This window comes from Podospora pseudopauciseta, chromosome 3 (genome assembly GCF_035222475.1).
Source record: "Podospora pseudopauciseta strain CBS 411.78 chromosome 3, whole genome shotgun sequence".
In the NCBI taxonomy this organism is placed as follows: Eukaryota; Fungi; Ascomycota; class Sordariomycetes; order Sordariales; family Podosporaceae; genus Podospora; species Podospora pseudopauciseta.
Window position 1 is genome coordinate 2,639,631 of NC_085893.1, and position 15,581 is coordinate 2,655,211.

A 15,581-nucleotide genomic window follows, 5' to 3' on the forward strand; every position below is an offset into this window, starting at 1 on the left:
GCCAGACTATGGCGGTCAACAGAAGCTCTTGTGACAAAACCTCTCTGGCTCTCTTTCCCCTCAACATTTAACTCCAGTGTCACTCTCACCTTCTGGGTAATGGTCTCGAATGTCTAGCCAAGAGCTTCAAGATATTGTTAGAAGATGGCAGGTCCAAGTTCCTGAGCCTTGTTTTCATGGCATGGCTTTCAGAGGTCATCTTAGAGCATTCTCGTCTCAATGTCAATCAATCATGATTCGTTGTGGTTGCAGTCCCCAACATCCGCCAGGTCGGCTCCAAATCCAAAAAGCTCCGCAGTAAACATTTGGCAAGCGCCATGAAGCTCTCACCGTCCACATAACCCAAGAAGCAACCACCACCCCAGGAAACCACCTTCCTCCCGCCATTTGCACACCCTGACGTAGATCCGAAGACGCCCGGGAATCCGTGGTTTGGTCAAACTCTTGGAAATCACCAACTACTGCATCTTCTTCGTCCATCAACCGTCCACCTCAAAACACCTCCTTTCCGCTGTCCTGAGTTTGTCTCAAACCACCGGCAAACCAAACCAAATTTATTTATCACAGCACCCTTATACAGCATCGTTTGTGTAAATTGCCTGTCGTCCCACCAAAGACCTAACCTTCCCGTCTCCATCCATCGTCGCGCCCCTGGCCCGCTCACGATCACCGTCCTGCCTCTTGCTCACCCTCACATGTATCCATGACAGGACTTTAGCGTCGCCACACGCCCTCTTTACCCCGGACTACAATCCCCCCCGTTTTGACTTTCCACCTCGCCTCTGCTCGCACGCCGGTCCTAAATCCTCCGACCATCAACACGCCCTATCGGGTCGCCCTATCTCGCAGAACCCGTGGTATAAGGGGGGGGGGGGCCTTTACGTCTCGCGACGATGCAACGCAGCTCAAGTAGCCCCGAACTCTCACCAATATCCTCTGGAGATGGGGCTGCCGACCGGGTCTGGAGGAGGAAACAGCCCCAGCCGGTTGCTGCGATCTTTATCCATGCTGGTGCCGGTTACCACAGCGTTGCCAATGAACATGTGCATCTCAGTGCATGTAGCGAGTAAGCCCTGTTCGTCCTCGGTCTATGCTCTCACATAGCAGGTATACTGATTGTCGAGCATAGAGCGGCCAAGCTGGGCATGAGCTTTCTGAGAGCTGGTGCTTCTGCTACCCAAGCCGTGGAAGCTGCTATCAAATACCTCGAGGACAGGGAAATCACCAATGCTGGCTTCGGCAGCAACTTGACCATGGACGGCATTGTCGAGTGTGATGCGACTGTGGTAGACCACTTGGGAAGAAGCGGTGCCTGCGGTGCCGTTCCTGGTATGATGTGCTCACATAGCTACCACGGGAGACTTGAACTAACTCGACGATAGGAGTGCGAAATCCTATATCCCTAGCCAAGCTGATTCTAGACGCAAGCAGTCGTCCTCTGTCACTCCGCCGAGTTCCACCAAACATCCTTGTTGGAGAGGGTGCCAGAGAGTTCGGGATAGAACATGGCATGCCCCAAGTCTCCAACGAGCAACTGGTTTCGAAGAATGCCAAGGACAGATATCTCCGCTGGAACGAGGACTTAAAACGGGCAGAAGCCAAACTGCACCCCTCGAATCATTTTTCTGGCAGGACTGCTGAAAAGTCCAGCGCTGGAGACTACGAACAGGCCGCCGACCCTGCTGGGCAGTCGTCGGGGCGAGATCACACCAATGCAATCTTGACGGGAACTTGGAATGAAGGTCAACCTGACTCCCCTCATATCCCTGGCACGCCCTTGGGAGAGAATGGATCACCGGCAGGCACTGCGGTTACCACTGCGCGGTCGACTCCCAGCAGCTCGTCCAGGTCCTCATCGTACACCCTGCGAACCCCAAATCCTTTGAGCTACGTCAGTGCCGCCTTTCAAGGGCGCTCGAGGCCATCTCAAAAGCGGCCCAAAGTACGGAAAAGCGTGAGTGATGATGCCGCCGCCTTCCTCACGCCGCTCACAGGGACGAACAAAGCACCATCCCCGGCCGCTTCGGCACACGACGGTTCGGTAAGCACTGCGGAGAGCGATAGAGGCGATATCTCTGACGACGGAGAGAAAAAAGAAGAGGAGAAACAGCCTCTGCCAACTCTTGCTGGCACCAAACGTAGCCGTGAATTCGGTAGCGGCCATGAGGATTTCGTAACAGACACGGTCGGCGCCATCGCCATTGATAACAGGGGTCACATTGCAGCAGGATCTTCTTCTGGGGGTATTGGAATGAAGCATCGCGGCCGAATTGGGCCTGCTGCCCTCGTCGGCATTGGTACCGCTGTTGTGCCGGAGGACCCCGAAGACGAAATGGCGACCTCGGTAGCTGCTGTCACCAGCGGGACAGGCGAACACATGGCCACGTGTATTGCCTCTGCCAAGTGTGCTGAGCGTCTGTTTCACTGTACCCGGCGCGGACCTAGTGGCCAAGATATCGAAGAGCTGGATGAGTCTGCCCTGATGGAGTCCTTCATTGTCAACGACTTTATGGGGCATCCTGGAGTGCGGAACCAGCCCTCGGCTGGAGCGATTGGGGTCATGGCTGTCAAGAAGGACCTGTCGGGAATTTCCTTCTATTTCGCGCACAATACCGACTCATTTGCCTTGTCGGCGATGGCGGCGACAGACCAACAACCAACATGTACGATGTCCCGGCTGAGTAAAGCTCATGGGGTGGCGCAGGGTGCGAGGAGGATGAGGTATGACTGACTGGGGAGTTTTCGTTTGCATAAACGCAAGAAGCTGTTGCCGAGATGGAAGAGGGTACCTATTTTGCATTCCCGTTGGAAAGGCATAGCATAGATAAATCATGGCGATGGATGGGATACGGTAGCTAGACTGTCATTGCAAGGGCGGTCATGTCCAGAGAGTCTTGTAGACAGGAGGCTTTAAAATAAAAGGATATCCAAGCTCTTTCAATTTTGGATTGTGCAAGTGATACTCCGTGATGACATTCATTCAGTACTCCCTACATAACTCGCCATCGTTAGATACCTGCAAGCCAACAAACAACCACGGCTCATACTAGTACAACAGATACATAAAGAACACATATTGGTCCCCTTTCTTATTTAGACCAGGTATGCCCCTTCCATCTTTTGAGATTATCGAGAAAAAGAATAAGCCGAAATAACGACACACCCTGCCACAACCATGTCTACCTATGCTCTGTTTGCATTTCCATCTCATGATAATACACACCTTTGCTTTCCAATTTTTTATTTTTTTCCAAAAAAAAATCATTACCACCGTCCCACTAAAGCTCACTCAACTCCCTCACCCTCCTCTCCAACTCGGGCACCTGCCTCAGCAGCACCTCCAAATCCTCCTTCTCATCCTCCAGCTTCATTCTTCTGTCCGCATCCAGCCTCGTAAAGACAAAGTGCCCCTGCCCGTCAAACTGCAAAATGTGCGTGTGGTACTTCCACAAGCTCCTCCGATGACTCACCGTCATGAGCGTGATCCCCAGCGCCTTGGCGTTGTCGTACATGACCTTTTCCGTGTCGAGCGTCACTGAGCTGGTACACTCATCCAAAATGGCATATTTAGGGCGGTGGTAAAACAGCCTGGCCATTGCCACCCTCTGCTGTAGCCCGCCAGACAAGACGTCGCGCCACTCGGCTTCCGCGTCCCAGCCTTCGGGGTAGAGGTCGATCAGGTGTTCCAGAGATAGAATTTTCAGGATGGACAAGAGATCGGAGTCGGTCACGCCTTTGGAGCGCATGGTGCGGAGGCCGTCGGGGTAGATGATTTGTTGGCGGAGGGAGCCGCGGGAGAGGTAAGGGCGTTGGGGGATGTAAAAGATGTCTGTGAAGGGGGGTTTGTGGACTGTCCCGCCGTATACGGGCCATAACCCGCCGAGGATGCGGAAGAGGGAGGATTTGCCGCAGCCGTTGGGGCCGACGACCAACAGGTGGTCGCCCGGGGTGAGTTTGAAGGTTAGGGCTGGGACGAGGACGTCGCCGTTGGGGGAGATGATGGGTCTGAAAAGGTTAGAGGGGGGGACGAAAAGAAAAGGAGGTGGGGACTTACACATCGATAAACTCAATGTTGTTGCTCTCAACAACCTTGCCTCTTCCCTTGAGGACAGCCTCGTTGTTTTCGGTGCCCGAGCTAGACACAAGCTTCTTCTCAAAGTGCCCCGCCTGAATATCATCCATGACTTCCAACAGCGACGACACACGGGAGGTGTAACCCGCCAACTCCATGATTTCCCTGTAGGAGAACATGATGCGCCCAAAGGCATCCGACGCCGACAGCAACATGCGACGGTTGGTCACAAAGGTCTCAGTCCTGTCACCCATGTTCATCGTCACCTGGCCAGGGAGCTTCACAAAGACAGGAACACTGCACAGCAGCAACCCGAGCGCGCCCCAAAAGTACTTGATGACAAAGTCCTCCATGAAGCCGTGGTAGAACCGGCGGCGGAGAATGTAGTTGACGTGCTTGATGAGGGTGAAGTAGCCCTTGTCGAGGGTGTCCTTTTCCGCTTCGTGACCGGCGTACAGGGCGACTTCCTCGCTGTGGTCTATTAATCTCGAGTGCTGGAAGCGGAACTCGCCTTCAAGTCTGGCTTCGTCGGCCACGTATTTCCCGAATGGGGGTGTTAACGCACGCATGACGTGCGCTGAGAGCTGGACGAGAAGAGACATGAAGACGACGCCTTCTCCGCCGACAGATTTCGAGAGGGAGAATGTGTAGATTGTCTGGTCGTGTCAGTCATGTTTACTTTGTATGCAGGCAAATAGGGGGCATACCATGTCGAGAAGGGGCTTGGCCAAGTTGCTGTACAGCTCGGCCAAACTATTCGAGAACTTGGCCACATCGACAGCAATAAGTTGATCTGGGTTCTTGATCCGGTCATCAAGCGCAGAAATACCATAAAAGGTCAGCTGCGAGAGGTACTTGTCATGGATGAACTGCGTCAAGCGTGTCCTGTACCGCAGCGAAAGCTCAGCTTGATGGTACGACAACATCGAGTTGGTAAACGTCGCCGGTACAGCAATCAACATCCACCACACAATGCGCATCAAGAACTCCCTTCCGTTGCCCTTCACCAGAGCCTTGACGATCGCACCATCCATCGCCGCCACCTTCAAGCTGATGAGCGTCCGCATCACCAAGAAGAAACTGTGGCTGATCAACAGCCTCGTCTCCTTGCTCCTCCATCCTGGCACCACAATCTTCAACAACCTTAGCAACGAGCGGAAGAACTCCCGGTTCAATTCCACCTTCTTCTTTGTCACCTCTCCATCTGCAGTCGATGTTGTACCAGACTTCTCGGCGCGCTTTGTCGCCTCTCGTACCGAGGCAGCCTTTTGCTCCTGGATAGCATGTCGCACCCTGTTTATCAGGGCGACAAAGAGTGTGATGTAGACGGCGCGAGATATACGGGTGCGGTTTTGGAGGTACATGGACGTCAACTGGCTAACGATGCCACGAATTGTTCGGTCTCGGGCGGCCGCGCTATTGGCGCTCGGCTTCGACATTGTCGGCGCCATTTCAAGCGACGGCGACGGTGGTGGGAAGGCAGGAGTGAGGAGGTCGGGAATAACAATCACGAGTGCGCTGTGGCGGTCATTGGGGATCAAAGGGGGGGGTGTTCTATAAGCCAGCCGTTGGGAGGGGGGCCTTGGTTGAAGGAGAACAAAAGACGCGAGTGTGTCTCAGGAACGGACTCGACTCGTAGGCCTCGTAGGTAATCCTCAAACCGTGTCGGGTATTTTCGAACAGACTCTTGTGATTATTTAGCAATGGTGGTCAAACCCGAGAGACGAAACTCTCTGATGTTCACGGGCTTTTGCTTGTGGTTCTTGGTCTGGCGCTATCCTCGTGCTGGCGCGGGTCCATTTTCCTCGGTCCTTGCGTCACCCACTTGCTGGAACGGGCAGGCAGTCCGGGTTATGCTGGCGAGTGGTCGCTGAAGAACCGGCATGTGATTCTCTATTCCGTCTTTATGATTGGCTGTTTGAACCCCCACACTTCTTGGTTTGGCTCAGAACCCGGGGAAGAAGAAGCTGGGGTAAAAAAATTGGACCCGCCCTCGTTTAACCCCAACTCCCAAGAAACACGTGCTCTCCGGCAACCCTGACCCGGCAGTCGTCTCATCAAGCACTTACACCACCATGAGACTTGTCCAAAAATGAAGCCGTTCACACTCCTTCTCACCACCTTCTCTCTTTTTGTCTCTCCCATCTCGGCAAACACAGAGAAGACGATATTCATTGCTCCTCCAGCTGTCGACCTCCCGATCAGCGACCAAACCATCACCACCATCCTCACTTCTCTCAACCGCCTCACCCCCCTCCCCACCAACCAATCCACCCTCCGCACCCTCATCCCGGTATCCTTCCCCACAACCTCCCACCCAACCGGGACAGAATCATGGTACCTCCTCCACGACCTCACCCCCGCCCAACGCTACGAAGTGCGAATCTGTTGGGCAGCGACTGTAATCCCCCCACCCCTTATCCCCCCTTACATCCCCCCTCACTCACTAACAAAGCCCCCAGCAACCAACCTCCTTCGACCTTCAAACCTTCCCCATCACCGAGATCCCCTCTCTCCCCTCCTTAACCTCCTACCTTAATCCCCTATCCCCATCATCATCACCCCCCAAGGACTTAAACAACCCCCCTACTCGGTCCTCCCTCCTTCTCCTCCGCCTCCTCGCCAAAGCAGACTTCTACACCACCAACCAAACCCTCATGTCCAACCCACCCCCCGTAGCAGCAGACCTCATCCTCGACCCCTTCCTCCTCAACCTCCTCCCCCGCTCGCTAGCCCCAACAGCAGGGTACATCATCCTGGTAGCCATAACAAGCTGGTTCCTAGCACGAGGCGTGAGCAGGGCTCTTTCGTCGCTCATCATCGACAGCAACGACCGTCAATTCACCAAGGACGAAAAAAAGACACAGTGATTGTTTGTGTCCAGTACTGTCTACACGTAAAAACAAGACACATAGTTAACCCACCCTAATGTTAATTCAATTTCTACCACCACAAAAAAAAAAGCCCATGACATCTCGTCATCGTACATCTTTGAACTTCGTATCCGGTCTTGACGGACTCACTCAACACAGACACCTCAACTCGACTGAAGCACCTATCATCTACCATCAAAAAGCCATACACAAATACCCCACATACCTCCCAAATAACTTTGCCAAAATATATATACCCCAAATCAATCATCTACAAAACAGATCATACAACCAAAGCCAACCACACCGACATGGAAAAAAAATTGGCAAACGAAACAAAAGGCAAAACATTACGCTATGATAACATTCAAAAATCTAAGAGTTCTTTGATATAAACAAAAGCAAAGAGTCATGTAAAGAGTCTCGGTTTCTTGCTTTTCCCACCTCCTCATTAGAATCCTCATCACTCTTCGTCTCCTTTTCCAGTTACCAAAGGGCCGCCCCTTCTACCGTGTCAGCCCCTGAGCTCACCAAGAAAAAGAAAAGATTCTTATCACGGCTTACCAGCACGACTCTGCGTTTCGACACACGTCTCCGCCCTAATACTGTCCAGGATAGCCACCACCCTGAGAATACTGGTGTCCTCCATACGGTGGCTGCTGGCCGTAGCCTCCTCCCTGTGGTGGTGGTGCGCCATACGACGGCTGACCATATGAGCTCGCAGCCCCCGCTCCATAGTGTGGCTGGCCGTAGGATGGCTGACTTGGTGGGGGTGCATAGCTGGGCTGGCCGCTGGGCGAACCGTAAGAGTGTTGGCCGCCATAGCTTTGACTGTGCGCTTGACCATGGCCGGGTCCGGCGCCATAAGAAGACGACTGGTAGCCGCCGCCAGAAGACTGCTGTCCGTATGGTGCGGTGTGGGATTGGCTAGACTGCCCGTAAGACTGACTTGAGCCTTGATGGTGTGTTTGAGAGCTTGACTGGTAGGATGAAGATGAGCCACCGCCGTGGACCGAGGTTGAGGATCCTGGCTGCGAGGGAGGTTGGTATGATGTGGGAGGGGCCGAACCGCTGTAGGTCGTGGCACCCGAGTTGGAGTATCCAAAGTTGTTGCCCTGTGAGTCAATTAGCTGCCGCTCGAGACATCTCAACATCCAGACCAACATACCGAGCTCTGCTTGTTGCCAAAGAGACCAGCAACACCTCCGATCACCCCTCCAAGACCTCCAGCACCGTGTCCGGACGACGACTGACCGCTGAAGGTGTTCGAGGGCGAAGACGAAGGCTTGCTTCCAGAGGAGAATATGCCAGACACGAGCTGGGACGCGACCTTGCCACCGAGCCCGCCGCTGCCGCCGCCGCCTCCGGAGCTGCCACCCGCCAGTCCACTGAGAACAGCACCAGCAAGCCCACCTCCTCCACTGCTGCCACCGCCCTGCTTTCCGCCGCTGATCGTGTTCAAGAGGAAAGACTATCCACCAACGAAAGCAAACATTAGCAAGTCGTTTTTGGCCCTTCCACAAAAGATCCTCTGCCCGCTAAACTTACACCAAGGCCCCTGTCACTCTGTCCTCCACCGCCGACACCTCGTGTGCCATCCTCTCTCGGGTTCACCGGCTCGAGACGTCCGTCGGGGTATCTAGCTGTCTGGGAGCCGTCGGGGTGCGTCACGATTTCGGCGCTAGGGTGAGGTACGCCGTAGGGGTGATCGGAGCGGGCAGCGGGAGTGTTGCCAAAGGGAACGGGCTCGGTCGGGAGATCCCATTGCGAGACTCCAGTCGAGAGCTGCACATAGTAGTACTTCTTGCTGGCAGCATCCCACTGGGCAATCCAGCCCGAGGGGAGAGGAGGCGGCGCATAGGTTGGCCCGTCGCTGCCGGGGGATCCGGGGCCTGCCATGTCTGGAAGGGGCGCGAGAAAGAAACTCTTCGATCTGCTGGAGCTACGAGAATTGGGTTCTGGTGTCGTGCTTTGGCGTTTGCCTCGTCAATCGCGCGCAAATAATGGAGGGGTTGGTTGAGGGTGGAAGCTTAGGTGCTCGGTCGTTGAGAGCAAGATTTCGCAGGGAAGTGTGTGGGTATGAGAAAGTAAAAGCCAAAACTCGTGAGGAAATCAACCCTCGAGGTGTGTGTTGCCTGACAACCAAGGGCGCAAGTGGTCGAACGGATTTTGGAGGAGGGAAAAAGAACCAAGCAAGCAAGCTGAGCTGAGTGAGAATGCTGAGTGGGAGATGCGCAGCGGGGCAGATATGACCGCTCGCTCTATCTAGCTTGCGCTTGCGCAGGGCGTTTAATGGAGGGGGAGGGGGCGGGGCAAATCGCAACCTTGTCTTCGACCAAACAACGTCTTGGTTTTTGTTGCTGACGACTGTGACGACGGCCGAGAAGGGGGCGATCATCACCACCATACATACATATATAAAAATCCCAGAGAAGGGGCGGAAGAAAGTAGTGTGCAGAGGGAGCCAGCCGTTTCCACCACCGGGCATTATCAGTGTACCGTAGCTAGCCTCTTCTCAGCTCAATGAGAAGGCCTTGCGAATTCCGTCATCTTCAACAACAACCGCAGAGGTGACCCAAACAACAGGATGTCTTTTTGGCAATGCCACCGATAAAATCCAGACGACGTCAGCTTCTGGAGAAAGCCATCGAAAGCTGATAACTTCCAGCACTCACGCTCACTACTACCCACCTCACCACTGAGTGATCACCTACCTCTCAACAACCACAAATTCCAAAGCATGGCCTCTTCCTCCACTACCGTCATCCTCCAATTTCCCTTTTCATTTTTCACAATGAAATCTCCAGCTCACCACCAAATCCCCCGAACCACCTCAGCCACAACGAATGGCGCGTCCCCTCAACAAGGGCACAAAACTCCGGGAGGCAGCCAACACCAATCCTCACTTTACTTCCCCACACATTGCATCTACCTTCCTTCGAACTTAAATCACAATTCTGTCCATAAAACATCAATCGACTCTCCCTTTTAATATCTCAAAGCAACCCTCTACCGTTTCAATATTGACGCCACAATTTGCTGCACGCTTCTGCATCTGACTTACCTAAACTACCTGTCGAGAATGAACTATTAGGTTGTTTCTATTCTTAACTCACCCCATGGAACCTAGAAAAGATTACCCGAGTCAAATGCAAAAGCAACTAAATGTCAAGTAAAATCTGTAAAAGAGAGCACTCGAATCAAATTGTGAACACGCCAGAACCTCACATAGACACTTGCATGTATCACAGACCAGTAGCAATCTAGCGAAACAATGCTCGTTCGAATGTTGTTGAGTGCCAATCGTGCTCCGTCAAAGGTACCTAGTAATGATAAATCATCCATCTAGGTACTTCTAGTCCGCCGCATCTCTCCAGGCTCATGTGCTCTGCTCAATACTCCAACCCCAAAACTCCTGCTAAAACGACTCCTCCCATCGGTGTTGAACCTCATCTTCAAATCTTCGCAATGCTCTCTCTAAAACCTTCTAAACACATTCCCATCGATATCTATTCCAAACAACTACCTCTCAAGAACTATACCCAATATCCCCTCCTCCAAACCCATTCCCATTCCCATTCCCGTTCAACACCTGCTTCCCAACCCTCTCCCTCACCTCCTCAACCCTATCCTCAACCCCATTCTTCTTCCCCTTGCCCTCACCCCCCCCATCCTGCGTCAGTAATCCCCGTCTAATAGCCAGCACACTATCAACAATAACAGCATCCACCCCCTCCCTAACCTGCCTCCTCACCAACCCCGGCTCGTTATTCTCCCTCCCATAACTAACACAAACCAACCCCGCCCCCTTCACCACCCTCACCAACCTCGGACTATTCACAAACGGCTCCGCATTGCTCACAATCCCCAGCAAATTCCACCTGCTCGCAAACCTAATCGCCTCCTGCAGACTACTCGCCCTGATATCCCCCACCGGACACGTCCCCGCATCCGTCAAAAACAAAATCGGTATATTCGGCTGCTTAAAACTCAAACAGAGACAAATATCCGGGTTGAAGCTCGAAAAAATGATATTCCTCCTCTGGTGCGGGTTGGCAGTCATGTCGTACACCTTTTGCAGCACCGTGTCGCAAAACGAGTTCAGCTCGACCGCGTACGTGTCCATCTCGTGCTCCTCGCTCTCGTGAAGCATCGGGTACTTCATCTCGATGTTGAACCCCACGCTCTGCGGCAGCTTCACAAACAGGTCCTCCAGCGTCGCAAACGGCGCCTGGATGAAGTTCCCGCGCGAGTTGGCCTTGAAGCCCTTCTCTTTGAAATCCCTTGTGTGTTTCATCCTCTCTTCCATCTCCTGCTTGGACAGGCGATGTTGCCTGTTATGATCCGGCCAGTCCATCGACATGGACCTCTGCCTCGGACCGGGCGAGTTGCTCCGCCTCGTCTTCTCGAGCAGCTTGTTCTCCGGAACGGCATACGAAAAAGGCGACGTCCCATTATTCCCCTGAATAGTCCTCGACTTGTCCGGGTTGATGTGCAAGAATTGCTCCAGAGTCAAAGTGTGAACCGGCGCGTCAAACCCGGTCTCGCTGACCAAAAAGTCGTGGTAGATAACCGGGACGTGGTCCTTGGTGAGCTGGACGTCAAACTCGACATAGTTAGCGCCGAGGTTGGCCGCTGCAATAAAGGAGGAGACGGTGTTCTCGCCCAGCTGGAGGGAGCGGCTGGACGTCATATTCTTGCCCAGGCCGCGGTGGCCAATGACCATGGTCGAGGCCAACTTCTTCCAGTAGGTGTGCTCAGAAGTGACCTCCATGCTAGGGTGTGAGAATGGCGTGATGACCAAAAAGTTAAAGTTGACGCTGCCAATGACCTCAAAATTGGCACCCATGATGGGCACACAGACATCACCCTGAAGATTCATCCTCTTGGTCCCAATAGTAGGTCGAACGCTCGAGAGCAGGGCAACACCACGGCCGACCTTATTCTCGTTGTTCCCAGAGTAGGTAGGAACAATATCGAAAAACAGCTTGACCTTGCTGGCGTCAACCGTAGTAAAAACGACAGGCTCGGTAGAGATGTTGTCGTGAACAGGCAAGTCAAACATAGTTGGCTCGCCCTGAGCCCCTTGCGCCGACACTACAATCGACAACGTGGTGTCCAACTCCGTCGTGTGTGCTTTCGAAAGCGGAATATTGTCCAGCTTTACCGCCTCAAGATTCTTCCGCATGTCCATCGAGCCCAAGCTAACCAGCACCAGACTCTCATCCTTGAGATACCGATGACCAAATGACTTGACCGGCTCCGCCTTGCGCGCAGAGCCCTTCGATCGTCTCTCCTGGAACGACGCCTTGTCAGGCACAGCCGCATTATCCGTCACCGACTTCTCGTCATCAGAAGTATTGCTAGCCGTGTCCTCTCCCTCCTTGCTCTGAGCAGCAAGAAAGTGAGCAATAGGCATATGTCCTCTCAAAGCAGCATGTTCCCTCGCCGTCCAACCCGAGGAATCCGGCTTGTCCACCTCAGCCCCGGCTTCCACCAACAGCTTAACCACAGACAAATGCCCATCCACCGCCGCAATATGCAGCGGCGTCCAAGCAAAAGCCTTCTCCGTCAACTCAAAATCCGCCTTTTGATCCGCTGTCCCCTCTAACAACACCTTCGCACACTCATCATGCCCAAACCTCGCGGCAATATGCAACGCCGTCTCCCCCGTCTTATCCTGCCAGTTGATGTCAACCCCCGCATGCACCAACATCTCGACAATATGCTCAAAGTTCGCCTTGGTGGCAATAGCCAACACAGCACTCGACTTTGAGATGGCCCGTCTCATCTCCGCCTTGTTATCACTGACACCTTGCCAATTCTCCCCTTGAAGCAGTGCCTTGGTCGTAAGAGCGTGACCACCAAGGACGCTGAGATGCAGAGGTGCTTCTCCGTTCTTGTCCTGCCATTCAGGGGCGTCGATTCCGTTTTCGACATCAAACATGCCCCACTCCTGCATCTTCTTCATCAAAATCTGACACACCACCACAAAGCCAAACTGAGCGGCGTAATGCAGTGGAATGCGTCCAAAGTTATCCTTCACCTTCAAAGCCACCCTTTGTGCTGGCTTGAGATTGTCCAAAAGGTACATGAGCATCTGCACAGCCTCGTCATCCTTGCCCAAGAGACCGGCCGTCTCCTTGAGAGCAGACACCCGTGGTGTGGCGAGAGGAGACGTCGCTGGGGTAAGATAATTTTGGGCGTATTGAACCCCCGGCGGAAAAGGGTATGCGTTCAAGTGAGGATCCGGCTTCACCTCCTCCACGCTTCTGGAAGAAACGGTCTTGGTCCGGCCAATATGAGTGACCAGCCTGTGGATACAATTCCGCCCATTGATGTCGTCGGGATCATCAAGGTCCGAAATCCTTTCCAGAAGCACAGGAATGACCTTTTTCGACCGGGCCGAGATGGCGCGCTGCAGGAGGCTGCGCAGGAGGTTTTGGAAAGCGTCGGTTTGATCTTGTTTTGCGAGATTTGCAGCAGCTAACCCGGTCGTCAATGCATCTAGATTATCTTGCCGGACGGCTTGGTCTAGTGCGTTGAGCACTGACGTATCGACGTCCAGTTTCGTGGGTCGCCCGTAAGACCGTGTTGAGCGGTCGGATTTGGCGTCATTGGTGTTCTTGGATTCATTGAGCACCGAAAGCCACGTGTTGACTGTCTGAAGCTCCTGGCTGGTGTCAAGATTTGTGGCAAACGGTAGAACGTCGACCCTGGTAGAGATGTACCTCTCCTGGATATCCGACGTGTGAACCTTCTTGTCCAGCTTCTTTGTGATTTTAACAAAGCCTCGACGGTTGATCTCTCCGAACCACTGTAGATTCCTCAGTTGGTTTCTGATTTCGAGTAAAGCTCCTATCAGATCCTCGAGCTCCTCCTCGTCGATGTTAGCGGCATCGCGAGGTGTTGGTCCGTATCTGTCTGTGATGGCTTGCAGTCGTCGCTGGTTCTCGTGGAGCTTCCTTGTGTAGAACTGGTCAACGCACTCTACTTCGCGGTCGAGGGCAAACAGAAACTCTGTTGGTCCAAGGGTCAGATCACGAGGTCAACGAAAGGGCGTTGCGGATCAGTGAACCCACCAGCCAAGTCGACTTGATCCCCATTGTGGGCAGCTGTGTCGGCTGCTGTTTTTATGAGTTTCTTAAGGCGCTTGTAGTCGATATAAGAGCCTGCCCACTCGGGGACTTGGTTTCTTGGAAGACTAGGAAAGCACAAGTGTAAGTAAGGGGCAATCACGAATGCAGGCAGATACATACTTTTTCCCAAACTTCATATTGCGTGGTAGCTGCTAAGTACGTCTTGGACGATTAGAAGCCAGCTAAAAATAAAACGGGGTATCAAATGCCAAACGATCGACAGGTCGTATCCCGCGCTGATTATGAGCGGGATACCAGCGGCTGAGTGTTGGGAAAGAAAATGCTATATATATCCGCTGATGTTTCCGAGTTGCGTTGTCAGAGGTAGTAGGTGAAACGTACAAAATCAAACGGTCGGAAGTATCGTTATCGTGGCTATTTCAACAAGCAGACCTTGTGTGAGAAGACAAAGAGGTCATGGAAACAGCAAGGAGAAGGGAGGAAGTCACGGCATGAAAAATGTAGTGGAGAGGGGAAGTCTCGATCCCGTGATGGCCGTTGATGGGTACAAGAGTGGGAACCTCGATGGTCAAGCTGCCACGCACGTCACACACGTTTTCCACGGGGGAAGATATAAGAGTCCCATCGACAAGCGACGATCCATGAGCTCATGCTGTGGGCAAATGCACATGGCAAGAAAGCTGCTCGAGACATACATGGCAGTTGAAGGCCGGAACCAGTGACATCGTCCAGCAGCTATCAGTGGCGCCAGCTCCCTCTCTGATTGGCCAATCGCCACCCCACCATCCGATAGACCCCTGTCGCCTCCCGCCTCAGAACCCAGCCGCTGGGTTCCACCACGAGCAATCACAGCCAGGTTTTTATAGGGTGTTGGTGTTCTCTCCATAGATTATACTAAAATACGGCTATGAAGGGTTCTATTCTTCACAAGCTTGAAGATCGATCCTTCATGTCTGCATATAATATCTCGACTCTTCACAACGTCTTGACCCTTTTGTTGGTCGTCTCACCGCTCCCCTCCAACTTCCAACTTCTCCACTTACACAGAAGGTGCTCCATGTAGGGTCAGCTCTCGACTGCAGCTTGCACATGCACAGTTTGCTTTCTTGCAGGTCGCACCAGGCAAAATCCAGAAGAATTTTCCGTGGAGGGAAGGAGGTCTCGTGACTCAATACCCTGTGCAGCGGCTAGTCCAAGGGAGTTCAAGCCGCTGGACCCTTTCTGTCGTCGAAGGCGCATCTCGTGATCTTTTTTTGCCCACTGAGAACGGACCAAGGGTCCAGAACAAAGCGCCCCTGAATTAGCATGGCATAACTCTAGGGTAATCCTGGAAGGCTCCAGTGCGGGGGGGTCGGTGGGTGAGCAGCACCTCGAATGCTGCAAAAAATAGACGGCTCGTTGGTTGAACAAGGCTCGGCAGGAACGTGCTACATACAAGAAATAGCAAACACTTCTGAGTGAGTTAAAGAAAGATCCTGTAGAAGTTGCCGCTGGATGCTTGATCCGCGACCTTGCAGGCAATGCAAAGCTAACCAT

General features: G+C 53.2%; 5 protein-coding genes across 5 annotated transcripts; 2 read left to right on the forward strand and 3 right to left on the reverse strand.

Annotated features, from left to right (window-relative positions):
• The first annotated feature begins 78 nt into the window (after nucleotides 1-78).
• On the forward strand, nucleotides 79-2,933 carry QC763_307480 (uncharacterized protein). The gene is made up of 3 exons (XM_062911192.1): nucleotides 79-1,066; nucleotides 1,130-1,329; nucleotides 1,383-2,933. Exons 1-3 carry the CDS (start codon nucleotides 894-896, stop codon nucleotides 2,729-2,731), a joined length of 1,722 nt encoding a protein of 573 aa, XP_062767208.1. The 5' UTR covers nucleotides 79-893; the 3' UTR covers nucleotides 2,732-2,933.
• Nucleotides 2,923-6,397, reverse strand: PXA2 (ATP-binding cassette long-chain fatty acid transporter pxa2). Its single transcript, XM_062911193.1, has 3 exons — nucleotides 4,780-6,397; nucleotides 4,055-4,728; nucleotides 2,923-4,005 (listed from the first exon to the last, which is right to left on the reverse strand). The coding sequence occupies exons 1-3, from the start codon at nucleotides 5,521-5,523 to the stop codon at nucleotides 3,279-3,281; spliced, it is 2,145 nt and encodes a 714-aa protein (XP_062767209.1). The 5' UTR covers nucleotides 5,524-6,397; the 3' UTR covers nucleotides 2,923-3,278.
• On the forward strand, nucleotides 5,996-6,960 carry QC763_307504 (uncharacterized protein). The gene is made up of 2 exons (XM_062911196.1): nucleotides 5,996-6,473; nucleotides 6,535-6,960. The coding sequence occupies exons 1-2, from the start codon at nucleotides 6,165-6,167 to the stop codon at nucleotides 6,940-6,942; spliced, it is 717 nt and encodes a 238-aa protein (XP_062767210.1). The 5' UTR covers nucleotides 5,996-6,164; the 3' UTR covers nucleotides 6,943-6,960.
• Nucleotides 6,961-7,047: 87 nt separating this feature from the next.
• Nucleotides 7,048-9,716, reverse strand: QC763_307501 (uncharacterized protein). The gene is made up of 3 exons (XM_062911194.1): nucleotides 8,494-9,716; nucleotides 8,114-8,416; nucleotides 7,048-8,060 (listed from the first exon to the last, which is right to left on the reverse strand). The coding sequence occupies exons 1-3, from the start codon at nucleotides 8,842-8,844 to the stop codon at nucleotides 7,545-7,547; spliced, it is 1,170 nt and encodes a 389-aa protein (XP_062767211.1). The 5' UTR covers nucleotides 8,845-9,716; the 3' UTR covers nucleotides 7,048-7,544.
• A 758-nt stretch (nucleotides 9,717-10,474) lies between these two features.
• Nucleotides 10,475-14,741, reverse strand: GDE1_1 (Glycerophosphocholine phosphodiesterase; the record flags this gene model as incomplete). Its single annotated transcript, XM_062911197.1, has 3 exons — nucleotides 14,205-14,741; nucleotides 14,028-14,149; nucleotides 10,475-13,965 (listed from the first exon to the last, which is right to left on the reverse strand). The coding sequence occupies exons 1-3, from the start codon at nucleotides 14,219-14,221 to the stop codon at nucleotides 10,475-10,477; spliced, it is 3,630 nt and encodes a 1,209-aa protein (XP_062767212.1). The 5' UTR covers nucleotides 14,222-14,741.
• Nucleotides 14,742-15,581: the final 840 nt, after the last annotated feature.